Source organism: Gymnogyps californianus, chromosome 2 (assembly GCF_018139145.2).
Source record: "Gymnogyps californianus isolate 813 chromosome 2, ASM1813914v2, whole genome shotgun sequence".
NCBI lineage: Eukaryota > Metazoa > Chordata > Aves > Accipitriformes > Cathartidae > Gymnogyps > Gymnogyps californianus.
Genome location: NC_059472.1, coordinates 108,992,693 through 109,016,119, shown reverse-complemented (window position 1 = coordinate 109,016,119; position 23,427 = coordinate 108,992,693). Strand labels below are relative to the sequence as shown.

The following is a 23,427-nucleotide window of genomic DNA, read 5'->3' as shown; positions in this document are numbered from 1 at the left end:
GGGAAATTTGGGCTAACACAATAAAGGTGAACAAAGAGTTATAACTCAGCAATAATTTAAGGGTGATACATAGGCATGCAGCAGTAGACATCACCCCAATAGTTTCCAACACTACACAGACGAGGCCACTCTGGTCATTGGTACAACAGAATCAAGAGGAAATACTGCGAGACCCAAGAGGAATAGATGAAGCCAGAATGACAAAAGGGCATTGATGAATTAATGCTTCATAGCATAGAATTGTAACTGCTGGGAGGAGACGAATCCTGGGAAAAATCTTCAGGGCAGCAGTGGCTGCTTAAGTTAAAGCAAGAATATTTTTCACAAAACTAAACTAAAAAATTAAGATATCATGATGTACTGAGAAAACACAGTTGATGGGATCCAAGAAAAATCCAGAGGGGAAAAAAAAAGGAAAGAAGAAGAAACAAGATTAGAAAGAGAAAATAAGATCTTGCTGTATGATGATTAATTAGTAAGGTGAGTGGCCTCTTATCAGGCAAGTCACAGAAAGTGTTCATAATCATCCCTCTAAGTCCCAGAAGACTGCCAGAAGAAAACTCATAAGTTGAAGGTATACACACTGAATTTCCCATTAAACTTTACTCTACAAGCATGGACACAAAGTAAACCAAATAACATTGGCATAGAGAATTGCAGCAACAAACTCCAGTAAAGTTTCCAGTCTTATACCTTCCCTCACTTACATCTGTTGCAGTGTCCCCAGCTCTAAACAGATCTCCATGCCTAGTCACTCTGTCTGCATCTGTAAAACAGTTCAGGTAATACTCTCTGGACCTCAAGCCAACTGGCACAGCACTGCTCATATGCCTATGGCTGTTCTCTCTTGTCCCCAAGACAAGGTGGTACCCTCCAAATGCTTAGTAAGCAGTTACTGGCCTGTGCTAAACCCAAACTGTGCCCAGGCACTGTTTGCGAGAATGACAGCTGGCTCCCACGAAAACTGTGATTGGGACCATGCTAATTAGCTGCACAGCCTATTGTATGGCAATATTTATGTTAATTAACGGCCTTATTAATACTGTTGTTACTATTACCATAATACTATGTTCCACCTTGGTGCAAAGCTGAGGATGTAATGGCGTTTTGTAAAAACTAAACAAGCCTCACAGTACCCATTCAGAGAAGGATGTGGGTTTTATGCAACTTAGAAACTAGGAGACTGTGAGGTCAAAAGACTATACAATTTACTTCTCTTCAATGAAATGGTACTAAAGAGCCAAGAATAAGGATGGGACTCCTGATGCTTATTGCTCATATTTAGCTGCTGGACTACTATCTATGATGTTAAATTATTCATCATCACCGGGAAGGTAGGCATGCACTCACAAGAAAAGCTGGGTGCAAGAAAAAGGTTTATCAAACTATTCACACACTCTTTCAAAAGAGTTAGCTAACTGACAGAAATATGCTGCTGTAACACATTTTCATGTGTAGGTAGCAATTCTTCTCTACATCCCAGGGCTGGAATCCTGTGTGGGGAAAACTGAACTGCTCAGTATAATGTAAAAGACAGGCCTCATTAACTCTTGGACATCTTCTCATTTCTTGGTCATAAATCCTATTACCTTGCATTACAAACTGCCATAAAACTCACAGATAAAAGATAATTTATGCTCAGTGTACAGAAGCTAATGTTTCTGTACTCCTGAGATGCACACAACCAGAAAATGAGAAAGTATGTATGTGAAACCTTAAGCCATTCATATTGAGCATGGCTAGCATGATAAACATGACTCTAAGGGCCTAATGCTCTTCAGCCAGGGTATACTCTAATGGTAATTGATATTACCAAAATTTCAAGCATAAAATGTACGGACTGTTGCATAAAATATCCTGCTTATAAAGAGTGATTACTCCTTATTAAGAATTCAGGCTTTCCTCCCTCCCCCCAATACAGAAAGAAGTATGATGGCTATTCAGGAGAGAGATACTTTTTTTTTTCTTTTTTCTTTTTTCTTTTTAAATTCCAATCATCACATTAGAAAATGCTTCAGAGCAAGCATCACCTCCTGGAATTCTTACACTATCTCCCTATTTCTGACTCCTATCCTATTAGTGTTGCATGGCACAGAAAAACTAACAACCCTTGGAGTCAGGAAAATATAAGGCAGCTCAATCTCTTATTTGCTTTTTCTCTGAAACAATTTAAAGTCTTCAGACTTTGGCACTGATTTTAACTGTATTGGTTATCTGCTCAAAGGAATATTTTGCTTTAGTGAAGACTGAGCAAAAGATGCATTAAATTTAGGCTGTTTGTCATTAGTTTTCCTTTCCCATTCAGATGAGAGAAAATCTTTCACTGCCAACTTACAACTTCTGTAGTTACAAACTATGCTCTCATTGCTTGGGCCCTTCCATAGGTGCATCTCATTTCATGACTGCTTTCTTTTCTTAAATACTTGTTTAGTAATTTGACCTATATTGGAATTCATTTATCTAAATTCAGATACCTACAATGTATACCTAGATCTCGGCCTACCACTCTATTTCTCCATAGAGACCATGGAGACAGGTATTTATGGGGTGTGATTCTTCCCATCTTTCTTCTCTTCTCCACCTCTCAGCATAGCTCATCCTTACAGGTCAGAAATGAATATAAAATAGTTTAATTCCTTGTAGTTTTCTTCACTTTCCATGCCAAAACATTTTTATCAATAGATTTCAAAAACTTGCACTGTCTGTCTGTCTCCTAAGAGATGCCTCAGTACTCAAAATGCCAATTACCCTTATATTCAGTACTTGGATAATTTTATTGGCTGATGAAAAAAGGCTTTGTTTACCTGGTCCTCCTTGCTTGGTAGTCTGCAGTGGATTCCAAATCAGGCATTGTTGTTGCTGTCTTCCTCTATCATGCTGAAGATTTGTAGCAAGTCTATAAGCCTGTTTCCCACAACACCATGGACCCTTTACAAGTGTGTTAAATATTGATATATTTCTTCTGCTGTACCCCTCTATATCAACACTGTAATAATGTGAAATAACTCTCTTTCAAAGCAATTACTTAATAGATTTTATGGTGTACTTGGATATCTACTCACACCATCCTACTCTTAGTTTCTGCATTAGTAACTAAAAATTAAACAGCTTGACTTGTTATTCCCCTTTGTATCCTTCCTAGGGCTGTTATGGGATTACCAGTTTATCATCTGCTCGATCCAAGTATTTTAGCCTCTGCCTAGGTACACATGGTAGAGAACTAGTCTCCCGCTAGAGTGAACGGAGGGCTAATGTTATTTTGAAGCAAAAACATGGTTATATTTTGCTTATATATTTTATCCAAAGAATCCAATAAAGATCAGATTCTTCTTCCCCAAGAGAGAAAGGTTTCAGATCTACATTTTACAGAAAAAGCAACATGCTCTTAACTTTATCATTTGCATTAGCATTTGAATCTCAAAACCTTGCTTCATTTGTTGCACAGTTTCAGACTTGCATTTCAAAAAGTCAGTGCGTCTCCCACTGTGTTCAACTCCCTCCTACCTTGATTTTAAATTACAAAGGGGAGAGGGGAAAAAGAGAGAATGTCATGACTGTGGTTGTTTACAAGAGAAAAATATCATGCTGAACTCCATACAAAAAAAAAAAGAGTACTTCCAAGCTTAGGATCCTCGTTTCTTTCTGTGTATAAACTACTCACTTGATTTTTATCTAAACTATGCAGAATTAATGTTATTATCTGGAGGTACCACGACAGCTGACTGAAGATGCTGACACTGACAAGTTTAAATCAACAATGAAAAGCAATTTTGTGTCAGTTAGCATTAAGATTGTTTAAACGGCCTGCCCCCTATATCTGCCCTTTATTTCTGAACGCTAGAAACAGCCTGAAGTTACAGAATTCAGCTACTGGCAATGCAGACAGCCAGGAATGGCAGAAAAAAATAATATCCTGTGGAATCTCCCCACCAAGAAAAAAGTATTAAATGCTTCTCATACGGCATTATTAAAAACAGAACATAAAGAAGTTTCCAGCAAGCCCAAACAATTAGCAATCTCCCATTTCTATTTAAATGCACAGATCATGAATTTTATTCAAGTGGCAAAGGGTTTAATTATTCATTGAAGACTCTTCTGAAAGCAACCTTAGGCATGGCATTTTAAAGCCACTTATGAAAAAGATGAATGAAAAGAATTAAAAGTCTTTCCAGTCCAAGTAAGTGTTTTATAAGCTAAATTGGGAATTCTCCATCTTATTTCAGCTTTTCAATATTCTTAAAAACATCCTAAAATTAATTTACAGTGGCCAGTGAAGTACTGCACTCACAGATCAAGCACAAGCAAGTTACTTCTCACTTTCAGATTTTAACCACAGTTATCCTTTAGCCCTCTTCCCCCACTCACTCTGCTGCCGCTATCTATTTAGCTGTGCAACTAATGATAAGAGTCATTCCTCGTCATACTGGCAAATGAGGTCCTGTGCCTACTATCTTTCCTGCAGACACAGTGCTTCAAAGTTGTTAATACAGCATCTGCCCCTGTGGATTTAGATCTATAATCTCATAGAATCTTATTAACGCTTTTCTCAAATGACAATGAAGCACGTGTGGTGCAGGGTTTTGTCAAATTTATCTGTGAATGTTATTTATTTTAATGAAATAAGGTTTCCAAGATAAAATGGGAAAATTAGTTAAGCTTCTAGAAACCCTGACATTAGGAAAAGATATTTCCAAACAAATAAATGAATCACTGTTAGAGAAGACTCTTTGATGCTTAGATTTGCCTTTAATTTAAATCTTAGAAGCAGAAATCCAGCAAGATCTTTTGTGTTGTTTTATGAATCAATAAATGGAATAACAGACCTGAAAAACCACAAAAATAACACATCTTAAATAAATTCCCTCATTGATGCTAGCTGGATTTCCATCATAATGAACTGCACCACTCAGACCACATAAGAGCTCTGCCTGACATGTTTGTCAGGAACTCTCTCGTATCTTTGTCTTACATCTTTCTTTTGTTTCTCTTACTGCAGACATCCTTCTCACTACTCAATATGCAAAAGGGCTGTGTGCTAAATTTAAACTTACTGCAATCTCATTAAAAAGTTTAAATTTTTTTTTTTCATTTATAATCAAAATCCTATATTTACCCAAATTCAGTTTTCGTATCTTCTGGATTTCTATGTTCCTCCCTTTTTAAACAAATCTATCCTGAACAAATTAAACACAATCTTTTCCAAGGCAGGAATGCAGAGCCCATCATTTGCTGTCCACTTCCCTGCAATATATTTTATATTTAGGCTCTGACCCTACAGAATACAATTAAGAAAATGAGCATTTAATGGTGCAAGACCTACAGAGTCAGGGTGGGTGGAAGGTCAGTTTTGTTATGAAGTAACTTTTCACAACACTTACAGGTTGAAGCAGGTAAATCAGCGAGCACTCCTGGATAACTATCACTGGAAAAGGAGTGATATTTGTTGCATGAAAAAGCGTTTCCACTGATGCCATTATTTGGTCAAAGCGTCCACCAAGTCCGCCTAAAGTCACAATCACATCGATCTAAAAGATAAAACAAAAACAGACACCAAGAAAACTTTCAGGCATGATCTCTAGACCCTAAAAATCAACAATAAAATCACTTTAGGGAAAAGAAAAGGAAAAATAACTACTGACTATACAAAAGCAAACGTCAAATACAGTTATTTACTCCCATTACTGATAAATATCATTATGTGATTTCTGAGGCTGAGTATTAAAGCTCAGTAAATTCATGGCCAGCATGTGGTACTTTTAAAAACGACATAACTGTTCTTTTTAAAATACAAGCCAGTCTTTGCAGGTACTTATCTGTCTGCCCTGATATATAGAGCCTAAGATATATCACTCCACTTCTAAGCTCCTCAGCTAAGTGTGGTATATCTGAGTGTGTTGGGTTTGTGTAGCGGGGGAGGGGCTACAGGGGTGGCTCCTGTCAGAAGCGGCTAGAAGCTTCCCCGGCTCCAACTTGGACCCACCTCTGGCCAAGGCCGAATCCATCAGCAATGGTGGTAGCGCTTCTGTGATAGCGTATTTAAGAAGGGGAAAGATTGCTAAGAGAGGAAGAAGAGTGGAGGAAGAGGAAAAGGAGCTACAGCAAAGAGAGGAGTGGGACGTGAGAGAAACAACCACGCAGACACCGAGGTCAGTGAAGAAGGAGAGGGAGGAGGTGCGCCGGAGCAGAGATTCCCCTGCAGCCCATGGTGAGACAGCAGGCTGTCCCCCTGCAGCCCATGGAGGTTTAATGGCTGAGCAGAGATTCCCCTGCAGACCATGGAGGACCCCACACCTCAGCAGGTGGCTGGGCCTGGAGAAGGCCGGGACTCCGTGGGAAAGCCCATGCTGGAGCAGTTTGTGGAGGACTGCGGCCTGTGGAAAGGACTTGCGTTGGAGAAACTCATGGAGGGCTGACCCCTGTGAGAGGGACCCCATGCCGGAGCAGGGGAAGAGTGTGAGGAGTCCTCCCCCAAGGAGGAAGGAGCAGCAGAAACAACATGTGATGAACTGACCGCAACCCCCATTCCCACCCCCCTGTGCCGCTGGCGGGGGAGGAGGTAGAGGAATCGGGAGCAAAGCTGAGCCCAGGAAGAACGGAGGGGTGGGGGGAAGGTGTGTTTTTAAGATGTGGTTCTATTTCTCATCATCCCACTCAGATTTGATTGTTAACAAATTAAACTGATTTCTTTTTTTTCCCCAAATCACGTCTGTTTTGCCTGTGACCATAAGTGGTGAGTGATGCCTCCCTGTCCCTGTCTCGACTCCCAAGCCTTTTGTTATATTTTCTCCTCCCCATCCCGCCAGGGAGGGAGGAGTGAGCGAGCGGCTGAGCGGTGCTTTGTTGTCGGCTGGGCCTAAAGAACGACACTGAGCCTTAGTATCCCCAGATCTTAACATCATTTCAGTATTATCCTCACAGTTCACAGAGCAAATAAAGGAAATTTCAGGTTACGGCCATTATATGTCGTTCTCATTCCTGCCACACAGCATTTTAACGTACAAGCAATCCTACTCACAGGCTGGCTCTACTCAAGATTAAAAGTACTACTGAAGTAGGAGGTTCCACCCCAAGCGACTGGGACATCTCCCAGCTGTCAGGGACAGGAACAGGAGCACTCTCCTGTCCCAGTCCCAGACCCACAGAGAGCACCACCTGACCGCTTGCAGTAGGTCATGGAGTTGGACTGCTGCTGCTCAATTCTCTCACACTCCATCAAGACTCTGAACACTTCATTTCCTATAAGCAGAAAGGGAGTATTTAAAAGCTTTGGTTAAGAGCTTTTGGGTCCTCAGATAAAAGGTCACTGAGTGCAAAGTATTATTATTATTACTTCCATAATGTGGATCAGTTCTGTTCAGTAATTGCATTTTAAAAAGCTACCACTGAGGAAGTCTCATCTAGAGCCCTAACACATTGCAGCTCTAAAGTCTTTAGAAGCTGCCTTGACAATGGCCATCTGGTGAAGTTTCCAACTTTATAGGGCTTAAGTCTATGGCTACTGTGATTACATGAAGTTTTACTCAACCCAGGAGCCACATAATGGTGCTCTGTGTATCTGGAATGAAATATTAATAGCATCAGCTTCTATTTTTATTACCAGGGCTAGGGCTTTATGATTCTGTTGAACATTGGTTTGCATGAAAATTAAGCTCTTTTCCTTTTGGTGGAGAATTATACCATCTTTCTCATCACCACCAGGAAAATAATTGAGAAGCCAGAATGGATCAATATAACACATTATATTAGCAGCAAACACTGAAACAAAAAAACCTATTCTTGTACTGAAGACAGCATGTATTTTCTGTGCAGATTACAGATCACACAGATCTAACATACAACTAATAGAATATGAATGGTAGGAAAACCTATACTTGAACAGGAGACAAAACAGCAAAAGGTTAAAAGCATGTGTTCCCAGCTAAGCCATAATACATTTTCCATTTTATTGATTCCAGTGTAGAAACAAACTGCTTTTGTTTGACTGGTGATGACTGTGATTTAAAAGGGTGGATCAATTCTCTGAAAATAATACTTCTAAAAAGACCCACCAACATCAGTTCCCTACCAGACAACTAGCAGGAAAAATGCCCCCCACCCCAACAGAGGCCATGGGGAAAATCTGCTACATTAACCTGGAACCACAGTGAAGTTAAGGTGGCTTTGCAAAGGATCAGGATCCACATGTATGTTGTTTTTCTTGTGAGCAATGGGACTGAAGCTTAAATATTAAGCTAGCCTAGCCTAGTCTTCAAAAAGCTGTGCAGCTACTGTCTAGTTTCTTGGTATATTATGTCTCACCATACATTAACTTGTTTGTTTTGGCTTTGATGTTTTCTACAGTCTAAAAGGTAAGAATGAAGGAGAAAAGAGTTCCCTCTGACTTGTAATTAAAATGATGCAATAACATTCTGAATGTGTCTTCTTTCCCTTGTAAAACTGTCAGTATGTCAGAAAAATCCTGCTCTGTTATTCACACGCATGTACTTACTGTGAAGTACAGGACCTATCTCAAACAATGAAGTGCTCAGTGCCTGCAGCTTGTTGTGGTAGAGATTGCCAGAGTACTGTAAGTTGAAGAAAAACATAACAAAAAAATACTTCTGCATTTTAAAGTATGACAGAAGTGATCCCGCAGTCCTACTCCTTGTTCAATAGCAACAGCGCAGTGATCTTGTGGATTGGCTCCCAAAAAGTAAGAAAATAAAACCAATCTAGCATGGAGTAGATCTGTTGAAAAGGCATTCATAAAACAGAGGTTTGGGGTTGTGGCGTGTAGGGAGAAGGCTAATAAAGACACCTGAAAAGGGAATGTAGCTATTACTTAGTGTTTGCATGGATTGTGAAAATGAAAAACACAAGTATGTGACAGGTACGCAAACAAACCCAGCTGGAGTATGAGAGGAGCAGGCAAAGAGAAAAGCTAAAATTCTGCACTTCTGTGACGGCTGACAGTCCTGCCTTTCACTACATAGCCTTGGCAGCAGTGACAGGCATCCAGACATTGTAGGACTTTCAGAGCCTCTATTTGAAGGTCTAGGTATACATACTTCATTTATTTAACAAAAACACAGAGAGACTAAGTCCAACAAAAATCTCAAGAGTCTTTTCATCCCAAAGCTATCACCTCTGTTAAAAAAAACACAACACAAAAATCACAAAGTAACAAAACAATCAGTTCCTTCCCTGCAATCACTGCTCCTCTCGCTCTGCCAAGCACTTAAGAAAATGGATGTGCCATGAAAGCACATACACGACTCTTGGTCATTCCAGAACCTAAGACAAAGTGAATACCAAAGCACAGAACATTTATATATTCCCACACTACAGACAGGAAAGGCCATTCATTTTTCTACTATGATTTCCTGTATAACATAGGCTACAGAATTATACTGTTACTGCTAATCAGCCCAGCAGGTAGCATTTGACTAACACACTGTACTTCAATTGAAATGTCCATGCTTCACTTAAATGTCCTGTCACCAATCCCCTTACACAATTTGTTCTCACACAGTGCCATTCATTTCCTGAAAAAAGGATATAAAATCCCAAATAACTACAAAGAATAGCTTAGCTCCTTGCAGGCACAGTGTAGAGGGCACCATATTCTCTTAGACTATCTATAACCTGACAAACATACTGCACAGCATCTTTAAAGGCTATCGAGCTTTAATTTAGAAAGAGCTGAAGATCTAAGGGTGGGATTCAGTCATCTTTAAATGATACACTTATACATTAGTATCTCTTGAAAGAGTTTTAGGAGTCACTACCAAACAGCAGGGCAGTTAGAAGAAGGGAAACATAAAGGAAGACTTTGTGCTGGCAATTCAGGGATGTATTTCTTCCTTCTCCCCTAAGCTGTAATTTAGAGGGTGCAGTAACCAAGGCGAGCCAAGGCTACTATCACGTCAGAATGAAGTTGCTCAGGTTCCTGCTTCCATTCTCACAGAGACTACTGAAATGGACAACTTGCTGTAAACTGTTTGCAGGCTTGCTAAACACTATCTTTCTGTGAAAACTGGTCCAGCTGACATTCGTCTTTCTGGTATGGATGGGTTAAATGCAAAAAAGATTTTCACTATATGATTGAGGACCACGTATTTAAGAAGGGTGAAAGAACACAGGAAGCTGGGAACTGCCTGGGGTAGGTGAAAAGAGTGCAGTATCTAGCTTTGTAATGTCAGCATCACCATGACATTTAAGAGAGAAGTCCAAGGCTCGAACTGACAGCAAAGGATGCCCATTCTTTTCAAAATGATCTGATAAGAAATCTTCTCCACAGGGTATGGGTAGGGCTCTAGATAGACAACTCAAAGGACTTTCTTCCACATGAGCTCAGTTTCAGCCAGACAACTTGCAAACAAACATGCCTAAGTCTCAGACAGGTGGGTAGGTGAAAGGGAACACATTTACTGACAACAACCAGTAGCACTGAAAGAACCGTGAAAAAGACCACCCCTAAAGGAAAAAGGGAAGGCAACAGTAATCAAGATGTCATAAAAGCTCTGGAGCCATGAATAAACCTCGCTCCCTCTGAGACCATGGAGACCATCCACTGCTAATACCTAAGATACTTCTATGCCAATTCAGGTCAGATATTGTATCTGATTCGAACATAGCCTCCTTGTATCACCTTCTCACTTCACTGATATTTTTTCACCTTTCACAGCCTTTCTTAATTTCCTACCATTCATAAGCCTATTCCTTTAATTTAAAATTTTGGAGGAATACGACAGAGAGAATAAAATTATTGTAGTAACATGCATAGTATGTTGAAGTATATTATATGCTGAGATACATATATATTGAAGTACAGTATATGCTGAAAAAGCAAACAATTAAGTAGTAGTATGAATGCTACATTTATTATTGCTTTATCGCTTTCACACTATAAATCTAGACCAGTTTACAAGAAAAGCATTTTTTTCTTCATAAGGCAATTCTGTCAACTCAGGATGTGGTTTGAAAATCCGGATATATTCCTTCTGGTCTCTGCATCAGCTTCAGTACTGATGACTTTAAAACACAGCAAGCACTTTCCTTGATAACCAATAAGCCAGAGTAGATTTCAGCTCATTCTCCCATAGCCGTATTAGAGCTCTTGTGCTGGCCAGATCACAGTCAGTTTTTTATATCATCCACAAAATTCCAAAGTAAATTTAATGAGCTATTAAAATCCCACAACCCAATGCTGTATATATAGCAAGATATTGTCCATTTTACTTGATTATACTGGCTCTCTAGCTCACTGTTTTACAGAAAAGGTATGGCATTCATTTCCTATGGGCATGATATGCCCAGCCACACAGCAGCATCTGAACTTTGCTCAGGTAGAATCCTCTTTACTCTAGCCAGAATCTGCTTGATGCTTCAGCCATCTGACTCTTCATGGGAACAAGAGCTCTCAGCCGAAGGCTGCCATCCTGTCTGTGTACCTGAGATGATAACCTTCAATCAGTTTCATCATCACCTCACTGATTTCACTAATCTTTATATTATATTGTTCCAGCTCCTTCACAAAGCATTTCTTGCTTCTTATGTTCATTTTCTTACATTTTTACCCAAGTGCTTTCTCTATTTGTAACCCTTTTTATTTCAAATAAGAGATTAATTCTTTCTGCTAATGACAATATGCACGCAGATTGCATTTATCTGCTTAAAATAAGCAAGATGTATGACGATAAGATGGAAAAGGGAAAGATATCTCAGAATCCAGTCACAAACTGGAGCAGCTGGAAACATTTTAATCTTGGTTCTACTATTGACTTGTGTTTACATCTCTAGTCAAATGACTTGATTTCATTTCAGTGCTTTGGCTTTGCTCTCTCCTGCAGGTAAACAGAATGTTTGAGGGTGTATATAATATCATCTGGCATAAATTTTGTAGAACATAAACTTCATAACCATCGACTTTATTCTTTCTTACTTACAGAAACCTAATCTACAAAATCCATGTGACCTGCTGTACCCCAAACAATCTGAATTTGACTGCTTGCTCTTGTGCTGAATATTCCTGTATGACCTTGATCAAACAGTACTCCCTGTGCCTCAGGTAGAGTAGGGACAGCTATAACTCCCGCTTTGCTACTGCCGGTCAGCTGGAGCGCAGCTCTACAATTCGTGCTGCGTGTGAGATCAGGGTCATTGGAATTCCTTATTGCCTCAAATTTTCTGGGTGAAGGGCTTGTCTCTACTCCAGACTGTTACCATGCTGTTGCGAGTAGGCAAAAGTGCACTAAAACTCTTAGAGCTATCTGTTCACTGAGGCTTTCGAGGAAAATGTGTGCTGGTTTTGACCCTGACACATTTATTCTGTGCACGAACAAGGATTCCAGGACTATCAATTACGTGTCTTCTGAAAAATCATAAAAATCTTCTCGTCTTCTAAAACAGTATGAAAAGACATTCACAAGCATCAGGCTAACCTTTCTGTTCCCACAGCTGAACCACTGGAATCCACGGTGCATACTGCAGTATCACCCCCACGGAAATGTAAAACCAATCACTGTAAACTATCATATCCCTAAGAAAGCAAGTCCTGGATTTGTATTAGCAGCAATGCAAGAGGCCCTCAAAAGATTATGCTAAAATGGTCTAGAAAATCTCTTTAACGATCTCATATTCACTTGCATCTAGTGCCAAAAGCTGTGTTTGGCACATGCTGTGTTTTTAATCTCTTTGTATACTGCCTTCACGTGTGAAAAAAGGAAAAACTAACTAAAAACTCCCATCCATGAACAACTCAAGGGAGGGAAAAAAGTGATCCTATCTTCTTCAAGAGAATCTGTTCGTTTTCACATTTCACTTAACACTGGCTGTCAGTCTTTACTGAAGTCGCCTTCCTTCCCCTCCCTCCAACACGTTTCCATGTTGTCACAAGATCAGCAGGACAACACAACTACAATCCACCACTTCCTTGCCAGCAGGACCCCCACCCACCATGCTGATGGCTGTCATCCCACACTCCTCAACTAGAGCCAGCCTGCAGCCTGTGCTGAAGGTTAACCCAGTCCCACAGGGTCAGCAGATGGGAAGGGCACTGTACAGGGAAGAGGCTCTTTGCTGCGAAGACTCTCCCTAAAACCCTCTCTTATTCCCCCAAAGGGATACAGATCACGATCCAGATCAGGGAGCCTTGCCTGGACCGTGGCTCCTGCTGCAGCATGCTGGCAGAGAGAGAATGTTGTACAGGAAGGTCCCTGGCTACTCAGGACCTGATGGATTAGAGACACTATAAGTTCTGCCTGCTAGCCCACAAACAGGATATATATCCCAGGACACGTATCAATAAGAGTGTGTGCGCCTTTGCACACCTCCATGAGCCCTGACAACTTCTCTTTGATTTCCGTTACAGTCCTGTGGTGGGCTAACCTTGGCTGGTGGCCAGGCACCCACTCCAGCCACTCTCTCACTCCCCCTCCTCAACAGGATAGGGAGAGAAAGTAAGACGAAAAAGCTCATGGGTCGAGACAAGGACAGGGAGATCGTTAATTACCAATTACCATCACAGGCAAAACAGATTCGACTTGGGGAAAATTAATTTAATATATTGCCAATTAAAAATCAAGTTAGAGAGAAAAAAAAAAAAAGACAAAACTAAAACCACCTTTCCACTACCCCTCTTTTTCCCAGGCCCAACTTCACTCCTTCATTCCTGACTATCTCCCCCCTCCCTGAGCGGCGCAGGAGAACCGGGGGCTGTGGTCAGTCCGTATCAGCTCCTCTCTGCCTCTCCTTCCTTCTCATGTTGTTCCCCTGCTATAGCGTGGGGTCCTCTCCATAGGGTACAGTCCTTCAGGAACAACCTGCTCCAGCGTGGGTCCCCCACAGGCTGTAGCTCCTGCCAGAAGCCTGCTCCTGTGCGTGCTCCTCTCCACAGGCTGCAGCTTCCTTCAGGGCACATCCACCTGCTTTGGCACGAGGCCCTCCACAGGCTGCAGCGTGGATACACGCTCCACCATGGTCCTCCATGGGCTGCAGGGTGGATACCTGCTCCAGCATCGGCTCTCCACAGGCCGCAGCTCCCTCAGGAGATATCCACCGGCTCCGGCGGGGCTCTCCAGGGGAATCTCACGGGGGTGGGCAGCTGGAAAACCCCCCCCGGCTCTGCCCTCGGGGCTCGCAGGGCTGTTTCTCACACCTTTCCCCTCACCCCTCACTGCCAGGCAGCGTTCTGCCCTTTCTTCGCTGCGCTTCCCCCGAGGCGCCCGCCCGTGGCTGAGGGGCTGGGCTGCGCCCTGCGGTGGGGCCGCTGCAGCCGGCTGGAACTGGCTGTGTCCTGCACAGGGCAGCCCGGCCTCTCCTCTCCTCACAGGGACTCCTGCAGCCCCCTGCCAGCACCTGGGCACACAAACCAGATACAAGTCCTTCAGCCTAACTAATAACCCTCATCGCGTAACTCGTTATTATTTCTGCTTCTCTAGAAGGCTGAGATGAACATAAGATGTATCTGTCACAAAGCTCCCTCTCCTTTGCCACCACACCTTTGTGTGGTTTTGTTTCAGCTCCTGCCCAGATGCTGGTCCAGGACCCTTGGAAAGCCTACAAAGGAGGCTGAACAAACCTGTGGTATTTCAAGGCAATGGGGTAGATTTTCTGTAGACAAGGGTCGCTATATGAAATGCTCCACCAGCAGCCCACAGTTGCTTATCCCCAGATGAACAGAGAAAGTCGACTTCAACACTATGAGAGGTAAGATCTTTTCCTATGGCTTCCTAAACCAGATGCATCTTTTCTTTAAAACTAATTTCCTGCATATTTTTATTTCCATTCTGTCACGTTAAATTTAGGTATCAAATTTTAAGGAAAGAATCACAGATTTTTAAGGGAAAACATTCTGTACAAAATACAGAAAAGGAAATTAAAAAAAATCTCCATTTCCATTAAAGGGTAATGCTATTTTTTTTTATTTCATCTGAGTAAGAGTTAATGGCTCAGGCGCTTTCTCTGCATATCTTAACATTTAGCAATGAAGTCTGTATAAAAGATGCCACAGATAATGCAGAGCTGTAGGGCATCCTCATTCTCCTGCAGCAGCATCACAGAGGAGATAATGGCGAAAGAGGCATTTGTGCCTAACTAGGACGAGATGTTAGCTCTGCTATTTAAAAAGTTTAAACTTGGGTTCACACAGGTCTGAAGATCTCCCGATAGGTCCCAACAGAACAGTAATATTTTCAGCTGGTCTGAACATTAATCTTCATGATGAACAAGGGGATAATAGCCTGTCCTATTATACTCAAGGGACAGATATAAGACCTGAAACTAAAGACGAAAAATTTTTCCCATGTCTCTCAGGCCCTATTCTATGAATGGCTCCTCTTTTGAGTGATTTCACTGAATACTGGGGCAGTACAGAATTATTATTTTTTTTTCCATGGGAGTGCAGATTTGCAGAAAGAAGTCTTGAATTTATACATTTGTTTCTAAGAGGCTGGAGATAGTCTTATATTGAAGGAAGTAGGTTAGGATCTTGGATGCCAATTTTCCTTTTCAGAGTAGGTTCAGTATTTATAGCAGGTAAGCTAAACATAGCCTGAATAATGTCAGCTTACACCCATTACAGAATCTATTTTATTTTTCTACACTGTCCTCTAGACCATATAAATTTAGCCATGCACTTAAAAAGAAATGAAGCATGATTTCTTAAATGGAGGCGCTTGTGAAGCTGTAAACATTTTATGCTCACACTTAATTTGCACAAAATATTGAGCTTTAATTGTTCAGTGCTTAGTTGTTCAGTTGTTGAAAAGGGAAGCTCGATGAATTCTTTAGGCAAGTTGAAGAGACCATCCCCCAAGTCTCCTCCTTAGCAGTGACAAAGTCAAATTAAAAGGCAGATGATTAAAAAAAGAACAGCATGAGCATCAGAACTAGCAAAGCCTGGTTGCCAGTGTGGCTCTGCTATGAAGACCCATCAATCCCTACCTCTGTTGAGCTTGTGCTACTGCCTTTTTTACAGTGGGAATACTGTAGGGGCCTTTCAAGTATTACCAGGCTGCCTCATCTTCACAATATTTGTGAAGAGTTAAATTACTGTAAGCCCCTCCGCCCCTTCTTGAACACTGCTGGTGTCAGCCAAGGGGTCCACAGTTAAAGGTCAGGGAAAGTCAAAGGATTGCAGAAGACAGTGAGGCCTCAGGACTACAGGCTAAACCATTTCTATGTAGCACCAGCCACACACTTCTACTTTGCAACAGTCTTAATACCTTCCTCTCCCCTCCGCCCTCAATACTCCTTTCTAGGTAAGGAAAAGAAAAAAAGAGAAAGACCCACCACAGCTTCAAAAGATTTGACCAATATCACAGTTTTCCTGTTTCTCTTGACTGTTCAAAGGCCATACAATTTTACAAAAAAGGGGAAAATATCATGGGGGAAGAAAAAAAAAACAGTAAGGAAGCGTTCTTATATGCACTGCTTAGGTTAAATAAGTTTCCTTGAACAACATAAAAAAAGAAGCCACACAAAGAGGTTAATTTGTTGATTCACCTACTGCTTGAAGGACCAGATCACTGCAGTTTATGAAGTTCTGAAACTGTTCTCTCTAAAGCCAGTGTTTCTACACTCACGGATGTAGAAAACTGCTAAAGGTTTTTATGAAACTATCTCACCAATAGCCAAAACCCTGTCATTTATTCTTGACAAGCATCTCAATTTAGTAGGAGGAAATCATATTTGAGATGGAAAAAAATGCCCTGACTATTAGAATCTGCTGTTTAAATTTGCTGTACCAGCACAGTTTTCTTAATATGCTTAATTATAAAGATAAACTTACATCCCATTAACTAAACAGAATTTCATAAAAATAATCATAACTTACGGGAGATTTCATAACACCACAGTATTCATTTTTTAAGCAGAAAAAAAAAAAAACCCAAGTTATTTATGAAAATCTCAGGCAACAAACTGAGCTCTCAGTCCTTGAACTGCAGAGAAGTTCCTGGTGTCAAAACCTATGGCTGTTCAAGATTTCCTGCTACAACATCCACCTCCAAGACTCTGTCAATGCAAGCATGACAGTCTTTTGAGAATAGTGGTATGTCAGTGTAGCCTGACCACTTCCCCAGGATGGAGGCAGTTGCATCAGCAATAGCTACTATCAGGGAAGATGTACTCCTGTAAAGCAGAAGGGGCTGGAGGGGGGAGGAGAATCACCCTCCTATCAAAGACAGTTATAAACAGGACAAAATTGGTGGTTACAAAGGGAACAGTAAATCGCCTGTAGTAACCTCACGTTTTCTGTTTCAAATACATTTAGCCTTTGACTAAGTTGAGAGAACAGTAGCTGGCTTCCTTATTAGCTTCCGCAGTCTTACTAATAAGCATATCCTTGATCTCTCCCATCCCCTGAACTGCCTAAATAAACGGTATTTTTTCCCCTTGTTCTGCCCCTCCCCAAAGCTTGATATGGGGTTTATCTTTTTTAAACAAACAAAAATCAATGCAGTCTCCAGAAATCCCACTCTCTTCTGCCTTTTTTCTTTAAATTATCTTCATATCAGTAGATTATCTTCATATCTTCATACCAAATACAAGCCCCAGTAGAGTATACAAGGATTACATAAGAAAATTTCTCAGTATGTGATGCACGGTGTTCTTGCAGGCACCCATTTTGCGTGATATTATTCTAACACAAAGATATTCAGTGTGTCTTGATGCCCGCAGCTATCGTGGAACAGGTAGACAGCCTGCTTCCTTTGCATGAAATTAGGGTGTTTCTCTTTGGGAACTGGCAAGTTCTGATATCCTGTATTACAAGAAATGTACTTTGCCATACCTTTACAATGGGACACCTTAAAATAATTCAACAGTAGGACAGATGGGTTAGATAGTGCATTCCTGGAAGGTGGATTTGGACCTTAGAGTCAAAAGAGTCAAGCACTCAAGGATATGTCTGTACACCCTATAGGAGGGATTTACTCCTGTTGAGTGGTATTATGAAATTCTACATTTTAGAAGTGGGAATTAACAGGAAACACTTTAGATCCATTTGTTTCTTTCTGACAGGAAAGGTTTATGAAGAGGATTACTATTAATATCTCATTAAAATCTTTTGATACAGCACTTGACAGTATAGAAACCTTTTCATTACATGTATTTAACTTCCCCTAAAATATATCTCGTTTGCATTTTCTATTCTCCTCCTGTAAGGCATTAAGAAGAAAAACTCAACAGTGCCACCAAAACTGAACAGGTTCATTCTTAAGCCCTGCCTCCTATATGGAATTTGGAGATAGAGCCACAAACTTCAGAGTCCTTGTAAAAGCTTCACACTGCAGCTCCATGCCAGCTTTGGTATCTTCCAGACTGCCTCTCCCCCTGTTTATGGTATTTAGTTAGTTCCCTGTTCCCAAGTCCTGGTAATGACCTGTCCTCATTCCTAGGCTTTCCTTTAAAAGCCATTCCCACTACTGTTTTGGGTCCCCAAAAGTTTTCAGAAATGAAAACAAGTACTGATCTGGCATGAAATGACCAACTACTAATGTGAGCAGCAAAATTACGATTCAGTCAGGAATTGAAGCTGATATATTTACTGTTAGAAATGTCACATCATCAGGAGTAACCTCAACTGAAAGACAAAACCAAAGCTAAGCCAAACAGAGCCCAGTACTTGCAATAATTATACCCTTTCTACATGGGACTGCTCTTTATGTAAAAAATTATTCTCTTTTAAAGTATTTTCTGATTTTCGTTTTAGAGTATTTTCTGTTTTCCTTCAGAGTCTTTCTTCGTGTAAAGACAAACCAGAGAGTGCTTAAGCTGTTTGAACACTGCATAGCTGAAGGTGGTACACGAACATCACTTCATTGTCTTCTCTTCAGCACTTTATAAACACAGGACTTCACTAACATTCTGTTTAGTTTAGCCTCCCTCAACAGAAAAGAAAGTGGCCTGATTTGACACTTTCTTTAAAAGGGCAGAGACACGAATGCTTGCATTCACTTAAAAGAAGTAATATCCTAGACTGCTGACAGATTGAACCTTTCAAGTGTAATTTTAAAATGTAAATGTTATTATAGTATCCTTTTACTGCAAAGGGTTTTTAGGAAGAGCTGGTTTGGATTTTTTCACTTTTTCCTATTGACACTGATGCTTTTATCAATTTAAACACACTAACATTAAACCACTGAAAGGCATGTAGGTTTCAATAAAATTCATTTTTTACATCTTCAGCCCATATAACCAAACGAGCTGTTTTAACTTTTTTTAAGCAGAAAAGATAATAAAGTTAAATGAAAAGTCCCAGAGCTTAGTTTTAAGACTAAATGGTATTTTAGATGAAACAGTTAAAGAAAGCAGAGTTTGTAACTCTGAGATAAAGATAATGGCTTAAATCTATTCTTACATTATGAGGATTCTTCTTGGAGCTGCATAACTGATAAAACACACTTCCTCATCTCACTGGTGTGAGCTGCTATGGGCTGCCTGTGAGTCAGACCAGGGACACTGTTATGGAAAGAGCACTTGATGAAGATTGGGAATTGAAGGATCATCCCCAACTGTACCACTAGCATGCTGGGAGACTGTGGACAAGTTGCTTTTGTACTTCTGCTTTCTGATCTGCAAATCAAAGATAATAATGTTCACTTTTAATGCAAGATCCATTGATCTCTAAATAAGAGATATTGTAAGCATGCCTATCATTTTGCCAGTTCAGTTGGTTTCTTGAAATAGCTTCTGTTACGTGAGAGAAAATTAAGAACAGAAAGTAGTACCAGACAGAAATTACCGTAAATAAGTTTGCTTGAACGCCTTGTAATGAAGAAAGGAAAGTACTCACATAACCACAGAATGGATAAAATAGTGATTAAAGCAGTAAAGCAAAATGTGCACACCTAAGTGTTCAATAGACCACAAACAACGTAAAAGAAACACATGGCAGAAATAAAGCCAGAGTTGCTAAGACATTAAAAAAGCATCACATAGGGCCACGAAGGTATACTGCCAGAAAATGTGTGCGCTTATATATGTACATGCACATGCATGTGTGTGCATGCATACTCACAGTCATGCAGAAAGAGAAAGAGAAATATCTAACAGCTTTTAGGTTGGAAAGAAACTTCAGGAGACAGATTCTGTTGGTGGTACTTCGCTGCTTCACCCATCCAATACAACGCAATTCACGAATTAGGGCTGTGGAGAGGGAAAATTAAGACTGATTCTAGCTTGCACATATAAAGGGTACTGCTTGTTCTAACATTGACTGCAGTATGTAATTATAAATACATATAATTAGGTGACTTAGATATCACAAAATGACCCCAGTGCTGCTTTCTGCATGACTTGGCTATGCAACCAAAATATGCAATGTAAACCAGAAATGAATAACCCTGAGGATTCAGAAACTATTCTAAGAGTTTGTATTTGAGACATAAGGAAAAAGCAGTTACGAATTTGGCTAATTATTCTAGAAGACAGAATTACTGCTGTTCATACAGAACAAGAAAGCTGTTCGACATGATTATCTTTCAGTACTCTATTTGTCTGTTCAAAAGTTATTTGTTCAAAAGCTTTTGGGTGAGCAGGAAGGAAGAGAAGGAGGAGGATGGAGGTGCAGAGACATGGAAAGTAAATTACACAAACTTAATTCCTTTGGAACAAAATATTGCCCCCATACGTTCATGTGAGCTCAAAAACCTCCTTGACATAGAACTGCCGTAGAGGTGACTGATAGATCAGAGTAGAAATTTTATCCGTTCAGTATAGCAGATAAATGATAACTTACTCTCTAACCGATGGAGGAACATCTGTTTCAAATACCTCACCTCCTCACAGTCGAATTTCATCCAGACAAACTACGTCACAGGATTGTGGATCCATGGTATACATTGAATGTAATTAATTTCCTAGCTTAACATATTGCTACCCAGAAAGAGCAGCAAACACAGCATGACTGTGGTATCAGGTTTTTTTAAGATACTAAAGAGATACTTTCCTTGTTTAGTAACTTCAATTATAAATCATGGGGAAACAGATTTGTAGTGTCTCTTTGTCATATTCCTCTTTGACAAGCGCTCTGGATAATCCAGACAAAGTGGGTAGAAATCAAAGCTGGAGACATACATATTTTTCCTGGAACCAGGAAGACGTATTCCACCTAGTTAATACTCTCAGTTAAAAGGAAAGCTTTTATGCTATTTCTTCCAGAAGGAAAAAAACCCACATTGTGACATGCAAGTTTGTACTTCAGGCCAAAAATGCAAATGCAGATGAAGAATCCCTTCTCTATCCACTTCTAGTTTTCGGACCCTGGACCTTCCTTTCTTTTCAGCTGTACGTACTTCCCAGGTGACCACAGAATTCAATGACAGTTTTCTTCTCTGAAGAAATTTGCATTCTCCTCAAAGATTTTACATCTATGGCTTGAACAGTCTGTTTTCTTACCACTTGACATTTTTTGTGCCAGAATGTTACCCATAAAGACGCCTAAATTAAGTGCAGATTTAGGTATTTAAAGAGGCTAGAGTTTCAGAGGAGCCAAGTGGTTGCATCCATAAACTGAGGCCAGTTTATGTTGCAAGTGCTCAGAATCTCTGTGTTATTGGGGGACCAGGCATCAAGCTAAGCACTGCATTATCAGGACATCCAGAAGAATCACCAAGCCTCCTACTAATGAATTATACCTAATGCTTCCGAACAAAGGGCAAATTGGAACCCAAACTAGTAATTTATACAGTTGTGATACAGTTTTGGGTTCCATTTGATTAAGTTTCGTGTACTATTTGCCTAAGTTGAATCAACAACTTCTTGAAACACCTTACGTCAGAAAACAGAGAAGACCAAAAATAGAAACGTATGCTTTAGCTAGTGTGCATGAATCAGCTGATAGCATCTTACTATGTTTTATGGAACAGACACTGCAAGCAAGAACCAGCTAGGATTTAATGAACATGGTACTTAGTTTTAGAAAACATATCTGTGTTACTTCTTGCACCTCTGAAAAACTCAGATTGTATTTAAAGCACATCTTATGTGTAACAGCATGAAAATATAACTGAACTGAAATCTTAGGGTTAGTGCATTGGCATGAACTCTGCACAATTACTGCAATTACACTCTGGCTTGTACTTTACAAAATATCAAGGATTACAATGCAGTATCCTTCAGCCAACTTTCTCCTTGTTCTCACCTAGGAGAGTGATCAAAGAATTCAAAGTTTTACAAATAGGCTACTTATTGTTGAAGACATCTGTAGCTGTCATGTTCCCATTGCTCTTATTTTAAGCACATATTGATTATTCATTATAAAACCTCTTGTGATAGCTTAAAAAAAACCCCTCTATAGCCATAGCTGGGATTTGATAATGAACTGAATCCAGGAAACACTCAAGTTCTTCATTCTGAGAGTAATTCTGTTAAGAGGGAAGCACCTTACTTTCCAAAGTCAAAACAAATCCTAGGCATAGGTGGCTCATCTGTTCCGACGGCACTCATTATCATTCGTGTCCTAGATGGCAAGACACCCCTCTGTGCTCTTGTGATGATAAATTATAGGGGAAAAAAAATAAACTGTCATATAAAGTTTCCTGGCTCACAGCCAGACAGATAAGAGAAGTGTATGGAGAAACCCTCCCATTTCTGTCTATACTGATGGGGAAAAAATCCTGATGAACAACAGTATGTATTGAGGGTGGCAAGGGAGACGCAATTGAAGATGGGCGTTGTGTGACAGCACTCCGAAATGTCCCATGGACATATATTTCCTTTAGAAGATAAGACATTTCAAGACAGCTTAAGCAAAAACTGGTTAATTATTTATCAGCCTGGAGTGAGGAGAGAAGAAAGAGGGAGTGATATTGGCATTTCCATCTCTTGCTGCTTTGTTGGAGTACAGTGATCTCACGAAGTCAGGCAACTTTCCTATCCTGCTACAATGAAAATGGGAAAAGAGGAGGTTTACACATCTCCTTCCATCTTGTGCTGTTGTTTTCATTTGCTTACATGACTCTTGCCCTCACTGTTGGTAAGAGGATGCAGCAGCTGTTTCCTCTCAATTCCTTTCACCCATAGGTACAGAGCGGAACAGAGAGCTCAGCCCTTACAAACAACTGCTCTGCGGGGAGGAAAGGGCAGCAATCCCAAGAGCACATCTGCCATCAACTCATCATGTTGGAAATTCCCAAAGAATTTTAACTTCGCATCTCAGAGAGATGAAACAAGCGGGCCTCTGAAACCAAACTGTGGAAGGGGAGGGGGAACGTTGCCTCCTTTGCCTTTCCAATGAAATGAGCAGCTGACAACTCCATATGGCTCTTTTTAAGTTTAGTGCACTGCTTGCTCTGCAAAGGTTCCCTTTGATTCCAGGGGAACCTTTTGCAGAAGGAGGTATTGCTTACCATATGTAATGTTGGCAGGATAAGATTCCCCCTCCCATCTCACCTTTGGGAAGGGAGAGGAAGGAGATGAACATCAAGGCTTGGTGTGCCAAGA

At 40.5% G+C, this 23,427-nt stretch overlaps 1 protein-coding gene across 2 annotated transcripts in view; it reads right to left on the bottom strand.

The window, feature by feature from the left end:
• Positions 1-23,427, bottom strand: part of TPK1 (thiamin pyrophosphokinase 1) — a 314,655-nt gene that overhangs the window by 107,290 nt on the left and 183,938 nt on the right. Inside the window, exons 1-2 of one of the 2 annotated variants that reach the window (XM_050891079.1) lie at positions 20,003-20,016; positions 5,379-5,525 (exon numbers count right to left, since the gene is read on the bottom strand). In XM_050891079.1, coding sequence (XP_050747036.1) covers positions 5,379-5,525; positions 20,003-20,008 — 153 coding nt within the window. In that variant the 5' untranslated portion in view covers positions 20,009-20,016. Of the gene's footprint in view, positions 1-5,378; positions 5,526-20,002; positions 20,017-23,427 lie in introns of those variants that run through there. The other variant, XM_050891078.1, reaches the window with a different exon arrangement.